At 38.2% G+C, this 9,910-nt stretch overlaps 1 protein-coding gene across 1 annotated transcript; it reads right to left on the bottom strand.

Moving 5' to 3' along the window:
- Window positions 1-224: 224 nt before the first annotated feature.
- Window positions 225-8,103, bottom strand: STOX1 (storkhead box 1). The gene is made up of 3 exons (XM_010852193.1): window positions 7,957-8,103; window positions 3,541-5,884; window positions 225-962 (listed from the first exon to the last, which is right to left on the bottom strand). The coding sequence occupies exons 1-3, from the start codon at window positions 8,087-8,089 to the stop codon at window positions 815-817; spliced, it is 2,625 nt and encodes an 874-aa protein (XP_010850495.1). The 5' UTR covers window positions 8,090-8,103; the 3' UTR covers window positions 225-814.
- Between the last annotated feature and the right edge of the window lie 1,807 nt (window positions 8,104-9,910).

The following is a 9,910-nucleotide window of genomic DNA, read 5'->3' as shown; positions in this document are numbered from 1 at the left end:
CAAAAAGGATCAAATGTAGAAAATTATCTATCAGCTATCTTCCATCTTTTCTCTAAATCTCTTAATTCAGAATCTCCCTTTTATTCACAAGCCATCCTGCTTCCCTTCAATCTCCACCACTGAGAACATCTTGACTCCTCAAAGCCATTTTATGGAGAGCCTCAAACATGGGGAGAAGCCAGAGAAACAGTTCAGCCATATGCCTACTGCCACAAGTATTCTGGATATTGTCATTCAATTACAGTGTAGAGCCATTTCCTCATGTTAAAGCTGGTCACAAAAAATATCCTAGGCAGCAATGATTGGATAGAAGGAATTCTTGTTGTAAAGTACCAGTACCCAGTACATCTATACAAATTCTTTCTGATGATAAAAGACTTTAGTTGCAAACAAAGTATCTATGCACCTAAAATACTATTTTCTAGAGTTATGTGTTGAAATCTGGTGAGATCCGCTTACCGTAAATACTCAGCATTGATGTGAGCACAGAAATTCACTACTGGGTAGTAAATTAGCATCTTATGTATTTGAAAAACTAATAAATGTCTGTCTGATAGTCAACTTAATTACATTTAATTAGGAGAGCAATTATTCCATGTTTTTTATTGTAAACTATATAACCCCCAATAAATTTATAATAAGCTTCAAAAAAATCATTGTCAAAAAAGGAAAAAAGCCAGTTAACTACAACAAGATATGTAATGAGATTAATAACATATATGTTTGGCTTTAGAGAATTCTTATAAACTCAGTTGATTAAAACACTCTATATTAATGCTATACATTTTTACAAGAGTTTCCAAAAAAATAAGAATTAAACATTTATCACTGGAGTTAGTTGTAGTAAGGAGCTGGATGTAAGTGTTTGACTGCTCTTTGTGCCTTCAAAGTTCTGCAGTAAATTTTGTCTTCTTTTTAGTCCATCCAAAATGACTGAATTATTAGATGCCAGACTCTGTGTCCTAAAGATATTAAAAATAACAGAATTATTGCCTTTAAAAGGATTTCTAACCAAGGCCTTATATCTTCATTTGTTACCCTTTGAAGCAGTACATTTACTAACAGGAACTAACTTATCAAGTAAGTTAACCTTTAAAACTCTAAAGTGCTCTTTTACATTTTAAAGGGTTTCCAAAAGCAATTCAATTATTTGACAGCTGCTTTCTAAGAAGTTCACATTTTCTAAATATCTGTTCTTAGACCTAGTATCAAGTATATTCTAGTCAGAAATTGTAAGTTCCCTGAAAAATTCTTCTATACAACTGCAGTGACCAATATCTTCTTGTGTAATTTGTTTCTTTTTGGAAAAGTCATATGGTAGAGAAAAGCCAACTATAATATTTTTCGTATTGACAATGATTCTTTCCTAAGAGCTGTATGCTATGTTAGTCCCTTATTCAAAATACCTGCCTTGCTTCAGCCAACTCACATTATTGGTTTGGCATTTTGCTTTTGACAGTCCCTTCTCCCACTTTGCCTCCTCTCCCTCTCTTGTCTATTACATCGAGATGTCTCAAATGTGTCTTCCCACACATCACTCTTAATTCTACATCTCTCTGACAGTTATGAAGAGTTTGCACTCTGGTGTTTGTTCATTTGTTGGTCTTTTCGACTAAGTTGTAAGCTTCCTATAGGCAGCAACAACATCTTGTTCATCTTTGTCTCCCTAATCTTCATAACAATTATAGCACATAATTGATGTCCAAATGTTATTTCCCCTCTCTTTTTCTATAAGTGTCTTTAATGATTATAGTTATAATAAGTCTTTCCAGAAAACCACATTATAAGCAATTTTTAAAAATTCAGTTTCTCAGAGACTTCCTTGGCGGTCCAGTAGTTGAGACTCCACACTTCTGCAGCAGGAGGTGCGGGTTAGATCCCCGGTAGGGGGACTAATAACCTGTGCAAAAAAATTCTCAATTGCATGTCAATTTCTCCTCTCTGTTTTGGGTTTGTTTTGGTTTTCTTTTTGCTTTTGCCAGAGAGAGAAAAAAGGGGACCCCATGGGTTCCTGGTTCACACCTCCATTGTTTACCTCCAAGACAGCATGTTTTGATACTTTAATGACAATATAACTACTATTTCAAGCAGAAAGATCTTGGATCTTGTTCCCCAATAAAGTAGATATGTTTAAAAAATGCAGACTCCCAGGAATTTAGCCAAAGTTATAATCAAAAATGTCTGCAAACATTTATATGACAACAATTTACTACAGATTGAGTTATTAAAGCAAAAAATTTGGAATAATTGAAATGTCAAAGGGAGGAAAATAATGGTTATATAAATAACAAGAATCCACATAATATAATACTAAGTAACCATTTTTTTAAATGAGCTGAATATATATGTATTGATTGCAAAATATCCATGATAAGTTAGGTGAAAAAAGAAAGCCACAGCTCTGTACAATCTGTTGTTAGAAAATAATTATAAATGCATGGGAAAAAGTCTGAAAGATAAATGCCAAACTGCTAAGAATATTTGTGTCACCTCCTTGGAATAGGAATGGAAAAGGCTGGGAAATGGAGACTTCTAGTTTTACTTTTACCTCCTTGGAATAGGAATGGAAAAGGCTGGGAAATGGAGACTTCTAGTTTTACTTTTCCTTGGAATAGGAATGGAAAAGGCTGGGAAATGGAGACTTCTAGTTTTACTTTTTACTTAATACTTTTCTGTATTACTTTACTGTTTCAAAAGGAGGTACACTATTTTGTTTAATAATAAAACTAATGTATATATATATATACATACACACCAAATTTTAAGATGACTTTTTAGAAAACTAATAACATGGAAATGTTCATTATATTCTATTGAAAAAGCAACATGCAAAATAGTAACTATAGTATGAGTTCAATAGACAAAACATACAGATCAATATGTTCAGCCAAAAGTGTTATAAATACACCAAATGTAAAGAGGATTTTTAAAATATCTAGATGTCAGAGTGATTATAGGTGTCTTTTTAAAATAATTTCAGGGACTTCCCTGGAGGTCTACTCTTGTTCAATGCCGGTTCAATTCCTGGTCAGAGAGCTAAGATCCCACATTCTCCATGACAAGGCCACAAAGAAAGAGAAAAAATACTTTTCAGTATTTCTCAACTATTCTGTTATGACCAAATTACTTTTGTTTCTACTCTGAGCAATGTTATTTAAACAAATTGGTGTGGAAAAGATTAGTGTAAAATAGCTACATCTCTGTCTCATATTGTACAGAACCAGGAATGTTAAGTGAAAATATCCAACCTTCACTTCAGGAAGTGCTTGGTTTATGGTAGTTCCTTCCTATCTTTAGAAATAACTCAAGATTTTAGTAGTGGAACAGTGGAGCAGTCAAATCTTGGTTCACATTAAAAATGAACTGTATCCTATTGTGTAAGAGTTTCATTATAACTTCATATAATTGACTCAGTAAAGGCTGGCAGAACTGCATTATTACAAAAAGTTTATGCAGGAGTCTCCCACTAGATAACTCAATATGCCCTTGATTTTAACAATTCCCATGGCTTAGTGGCTGGTCACTTATGCGTGCACTTACCGTGGAGAATCTATTCCACTGTCTCCTGTCAGACTCTGGTTTTCTGCTCCTTCCAAGTGACTGCGTTCAGGTTGGATATCCTGAGCCAACGCTGACATATGTGAAGTGCTGAAGAGCTCCAACTTGTGTGTGAACTGTTTTCTCATTTCCTGACTCTGAGCACTCTGACTCCAGCTACCTGGTTTCTTTCCTGTATCACCAACAGAGCCTTGTAGGGCTTCGGCCTCAGCTGTGGCTTTCCCTGTGCTGTAGTAATCAAATATACTTCCATCATCAGCTGCTGAGGCCTGTACACATTCAGCGACACTGGGTTCCTCCTCATAGTTAAAACCACACTGGATTCCTAAATTGAGGATACAGTTTTCAGCAGAAAGGTTGGGTTTTTGGCTTTCACCAGGGTTAGTGAGCTTGTAGTGTTCATTTCCTTTAAGCACCTGAGGCTCAAACCTCTGTATGTTGCTGTCGTATTCAGTCAGAGACCTTTCTGTCACCGTCTGTTTTCCTAAATGATTCCACTTGTTTCCCTCTGGAAAGGAAAACTGAATGTTGTCAGGCAGCATTTGAATTAAGTCATCATTCTCAGAAAAGTCATCCTCATCCAGATAGAGTGAACTGCAGGCCCCATCTTCATCTTCCACTTCATTCTGATACAAGGCCTGGTCATCATCAGAAAGCCCTTCATTTTCTAGACACACAGTCTGTGCTTCTTGGACATGCGCCTTTCCCATCAGAGTTTCTTTAGAGTCTCGGTCTTGTCTCTCAATTTGTCTCAAATGTTTTGCTCCAAGTGGGTAATCCAAAAGACCAAGATTTTGGAACTGGTGTACTGTATTGTCAACTAATCTACAAGCAGGGGATGCTTGGTTTAAAGAAGACCCTCCAGATGGCAGGACATGCTGTGTCTCTTTTGTCTCTTCTAATGTGTCAAGATGAGAATAACTCCTCCTTGAGACTTCAGGGATTGCCTCATTTTCTCCACCATACACATCGCATCTCAACATGCTTTCCCTGAAGGAACAGCATTTACTACCATTCTGCAAAACATTACATTGAGAGTAATTCAAGAGGTGGTCTCTAAAATCATCGCTGATAGATTTGACAGTAGAGTGATTCACATAAGTGGATTCTTCTCTCAGTATATCATTACATTGTTTGCCACATAGCTCTTTGGCTTCACTCTCAAAGATTCTTGAGGAAACCAAAGACCTTGACCTTTCAAAAGGCTTTCCCTTTGGTCCAGTCTGATTGGGTTCCAAATCACTGGTCTTCTGGATTTTGTGCCCTTTGGTTATTGGGCTCCCTCGGGGAGCCAAACCTTGGAAAGGATTACTGATTCGCTTTTTGTAAATCAAATGGGGACCCAGTGCTGATGGATTCTCACCAAGTGGTTTCTGAAGTACTGCTTCATTTGGGCTTTTAATATTGGAGGTAGGCTGTGTAGCAGGGAGCTTGGGGTGTTTCTCCAGTCTAACATTTCCTGGCTGAGGCCCACTTCCCTGACTCCTGGCTTTGTGTCTGTCCCTATGTGAATGGCCCTGCCTTCGAGGCTTTATAGACCAGCCTTGTCTTTTCCTAACTCCCACTTTTGAAGAATACTTATGTCTGAGTGTCAGCATATCAGTGGATGTACCCTGGCTATTATATTTTTTCCGTTCTTCATGCTTTTGCATTAGGACAGTATGTTTGATTAAGTTGTCAACAGTCAGAATGGGATTAATTCGTTTGATTATCTCATGTTCAATGTCTCGAGGGATATTGTCCATGTTATCTTCATCTCGGACGGGCCATTCTTCTGGTGGGAACTGGGCAGAGAAACTGCTGTGCTCTATTCTGGACTTCTCCTTTCTGGATATATTGCGCCAGAAGAGGTTAAAGCCAAACTTCTTGACTTTTTCTCTGTCTTTTGTGTGTGGTAAAGGTTTGATACTCTCACAGACGTGATTCTCCTCAGACACTGAAACTGCTTGATTGTGTACTAAAGATTTGGATTCCACAAGACCTTTCTGCCCTTTGTTAGTCACTTCTACAGCAGCTGGTGGTTCTTGTACATTCTGAGTGCACACATCATGGAAACACCGGCAAGAATGACAATGGGAAATGAGGGCCGCATTTTCTTTGGCTAACTCTGCACAGCTCTCCATGTTCACCAGATATGTAGTGGAAGTTGGCATCTGGGAATTTTCATCTGAGAGAACTCTCTTATTTTCTTGGGGGGTTGTATTTGTGATGAAGTAAGTCTGAGGAGTAACGATGAAGTATCCTTCGCCAGTATGATAAATCTTCCTTTCTTTAATGAGAGTTCCCAGAGTGGTATAAAGAATATCTCGAGATGGAATTGCAATGCCTAAAACAAACAAGAATTTTACCCTGATAGATTCTGAATAAGAAATATTTTTCATGAGTGAACCAATTAATATATGTAATTAAAATGTCAAAAAAGCATTAAAAATAATGATAGTTCAATTGAATAATAGGAATATAATTTGGTCTACACAAAGATACATGGGTAGGTTACCAGTTAAGTAGAGGGGAAAAAATGAGTTCCCTCAAACACAAACCCCAAGTTAAATGATCTCATTACAAATTTAAATTTTGATTAAGGAAAGACTTCTTGACAGCAAACATAGTTTTTGAAAACCAGTCTCAAAGCTTAAATCGTAGTAAGAATCCAAAGCAAAAATGAAAATCAGTCTGTGCTTGGGTAAGGGCAAACCACCTACCATCTAGATTATGGTAGTTTTTCAAAACAGGAAGGTAACAATTTTAAAGAAATTCCCTTTCCAGATAGCAGGGTTCAAAATTATATTTAGATTGTGAAAACAGTGTTTAAAAGTGTAACACTGGAAGAAAATACATCAGTCTGTTAATATTGGTTTCCTTCGAGTGCGTGCTCAGTCCCTTCAGTCATGTCTGACTCCTTATGACCCTATGGACTATGGCCTGGCAGACTCCTCTGTGTATGGGATTATCCAGGCAAGAATACTGGAATGGACTCCCGTGCCCTCTTTCTCCGGGTGATCTTCCCAACCCAGGGATCGAACCCGCCGCTCTTATGTCTCCTGTACTGGCAGGAGAATTCTTCACTCCTAGCACCGCCTGGGAAGCCCTTTGCGTGAGCAGTGGTACTATAAGTGATTACCTTTCTATATTTTCTGGACTTTTCTACAATATGCACATTTTATAATGGGAAAATGAAAAATACTCTTGGGTAACTGCATTTGGGATATCATGCAGCTATGAAAAGAATGAGATTGATATATGCTTCAACAGAAAGACATCAAAAATCTGCCTTTAACTTTAAAAAGAAAAGGTGTACAAAGAATATGTATATGTGTGTGCTCAGTTGCTCAGTGGTGTCCAGTTCTTGGTAAACCCATGGGCTGTAGCCCGCCAGGCTCCTCTGTCCATGGAATTTTCCAGGCAAGAATATTGGAGTGGGTTGCCATTTCCTACCCCAGGGGATCTTCCCGACCTCAAGGACTGAATTCCGCGTCTTGCATCTCCTGGGTTGGCCCGCAGATTCTTTACCACTGTGCTACCTGGGAAGCCCAGAAAGAAAGTATAGCATGATCCAATTTGTTGCTTTAAAAGGATACATGTATTCAAATACAATATATGAAGAGTCCATGAGAAACTATAAATGACAGAAGTTGTCACCACTGGGAAGTGGCAATTTAAGAACAGGCAGGGACCTCTGTGGTAGATACAGTGTTTAAGACTACAATTCCACTGCAAGGGGCATAGGTTCGATCCCTGCTTGAGGAACTAAGGTCCCACATACTTCAGAGTACAGTCAGAAAAACAAATAGGCATGGGGAGAAGATTAATCATCTTTTGCTTTGCCCTCCTTTCTACAGAGTTTGGCTTAATTAAATTACTACCGTAAACATTATTTTTGAAAAAGTTCATCTGGAAGATAAAAGAAATATTCATAAATTTGCTGATGCAGACCTTTTTCGGACAGGGCTCTAATATAAGTTTCTATGATAGAAAAAAAAATGGGAATTCCCTGCTGGTACAGTGGATAAGAATCCGTCTTCCAATGATGGGGACACAGGTTTAATCCCTGGTCCAGAAAGATTCCACAAGCCTTGGAGCAACTAAGTCCATGAGTGGCAACTACTTGAGCCCATGCGCTGCAGCTACTGAAGCCGGAGCACATGGAACCCGTGCTCTGAAACAAGAGAAGCCATCAAAATTAGAAGCCCACACACCACAGTGAACAGTAGAAGCCTCTGCTTTCTGCAACTAGAGAAAGCCCAAGCATAGCAACAAAGACTCAGCACAGCCAAAAATTAATTTTTAAAAAACCCTTTAAAGAAAAAAATTGTATATTGCCCAGTTTATATGTTTAAGATTTATAAATAGAAAACAAACACAGGCAATAAATTAATAGAGAAAAACTTGTTACTCTACCTGGGTAACGTTTCATCAAATGTTCCAACAGTGATTCTTGTGTTACTACAATCTGATCAGCATTCATATCAGATATAGCACAGCAGAGAACTTCAGCCAAAGGTATAAACTGAGATTGAGCTATTGGATTCATTTGCACTGGAAAGACATCACCTAAATTGGAGATTTGAGGGGGAAAAAAGTGATAAATTTGCTATAGCATAGAAAATATTTTAAATTAGTTAATCAAGAATAAAGACTGAATATCAGATGGAACTGCTATTCTTTCATCAGTCTTTACTCAGTCTATTAACATTATACACACAATGATAAAAACCACAGGGAAAAAAAAAAGCTTACTTTATGATCTCTACTTTTAAGAAGTCTGTGATATTTGTCACTACTTTATAAGCAAGAGATAATAAGTTTCCATAAGAAAGCTCAAAGCGCTACTGGAGTTCAGGTCAGACAATGCTTATATGGCAGTTCACATCTTTCAAAGCATTTTTTCATATTAGCTACCAGAGATAAGCACAGATGGAAGTATTTCTTTATTTATAATATATACAGCCATAAAAAGCTCAGTAATTGTGCCCGTAGTAGTTGTTCAGTCACCAAGTTGTGTCTGACTCTTTGGGACCCCGTGAACTGTAGCACACCAGGCTTCCCTGTCCTTCACTATCTACCAGAGTTTGCTCAAACTCATGTCCATTGAGTAGGTGGACATGACATCCAACCATCTCATCCTCTGTTGCCTCCTTCTCCTTGTGCACTCAATCTTTCCCAGCAATCAGGGTTTTTCCAATGAGGCAGCTCTTCACATCAAGTGTCCAAAGTATTGTAGCTTCAGCTTCAGCATCAGTCCTTCCAATGAATATTCAGGGTTGATTTCCTTTAGGGTTGACCCGTTTGATCTCCTTGCTGTCCAAAGGACACTCAAGTGTCTTCTCTAGTACCACAATTTGAAAGCATCAATTCTTCAGTGCTCACTCAGCCTTCTTTATGGTCCATTCTCATACCCGTAAATGACTTCTGGAAAAACCATAGCTTTTGACTAGATGGACCTTTGTCAGCAAAGTGATGTCTCTGTTTAATGCACTGTCTAGGTTTGTCATAGCTTTCTTTCCAAGGAGCAAGCATCTTTTAATTTCCTGGCTGCAGTCACCATCTGCAGTGATTTTGGAGCCCAAGAAAACAGTCTCTCACTGTTTCCATTGTTTCCCCATCTATTTGCCATGAAGTGATGGGACCAGATGCCATGATCTTACTTTTTTGAATGTTGAGTTTTAAGCCAGCTTTTTCACTCTTCTCTTTTACCTTCATCAAGAGGCTCTTTAGTTCCTCTTCACTTTCTGCCATTAGGGTGGTATCATCTGCATATCTGAGGTTGTTGATATTTCTCCTAGCAATCTTGATCCCAGCTTGTGATTCATCCAGCCCAGAATTTTGCATGATGTATTCTACATAAAGGTTAAATAAGCAGGGTGACAATATACAGCCTTGATATACTCAATTCCCAATTTCGAACCAGTCTGTTGTTCGTCTGGTTCTAACTGTTGCTTCTTGACCTGCATATAGGTTTCTTGGGAGGCAGGTAAGATGGTCTGGTATTCCCATCTCTTAAGAATTTTTCACAGTTTGTTGTGATGCCCCCAGTCACAGGCTTTAGCATAGTCAATGAAGCAGAAGTAGATATTTTTCTGGAATTCCCTTGCTTTTTCTGTGATCCAACGAATGTTGGCAATTTGACCTCTGATTCCTCTGCCTTTTCTAAATACAAGGGACAGAAATCAGTCTTCTGACTCCCAGTCCAATATTTTGGTCATTCTACCATTTCCTAATTGAAATAATTAGTATGAGGAATTCTCTAGTGGTATCCAGTGGTTAAGACTTCCTTAACCTTCCACTGCAGCCATTGCCACATTAAAAAAAAAAAAGTCAGATTGCGATATTTATTCCCTGGTGGTCCAGTAAC

The sequence above is a fragment of the Bison bison genome, unplaced genomic scaffold (genome assembly GCF_000754665.1).
Source record: "Bison bison bison isolate TAMUID 2011002044 unplaced genomic scaffold, Bison_UMD1.0 scf7180017864309, whole genome shotgun sequence".
NCBI classification, from domain to species: domain Eukaryota; kingdom Metazoa; phylum Chordata; class Mammalia; order Artiodactyla; family Bovidae; genus Bison; species Bison bison.
The sequence above is the reverse complement of the archived record's forward strand: the minus strand, read 5'-3'. Positions and strand labels throughout refer to the sequence as shown.

Coding starts and splice junctions, on each gene's coding strand:
- STOX1 (XM_010852193.1), bottom strand. CDS start 8,089: ATGAATCCAATAGCTCAATCTCAGTTTATACCTTTGGCTGAAGTTCTC. Junction 5,885..7,956: donor TTTGATGAAACGTTACCCAG/GTAGAGTAACAA, acceptor TGTTTGTTTTAG/GCATTGCAATTCCATCTCGA. Junction 963..3,540: donor AGTGGAATAGATTCTCCACG/GTAAGTGCACGC, acceptor TAATATCTTTAG/GACACAGAGTCTGGCATCTA.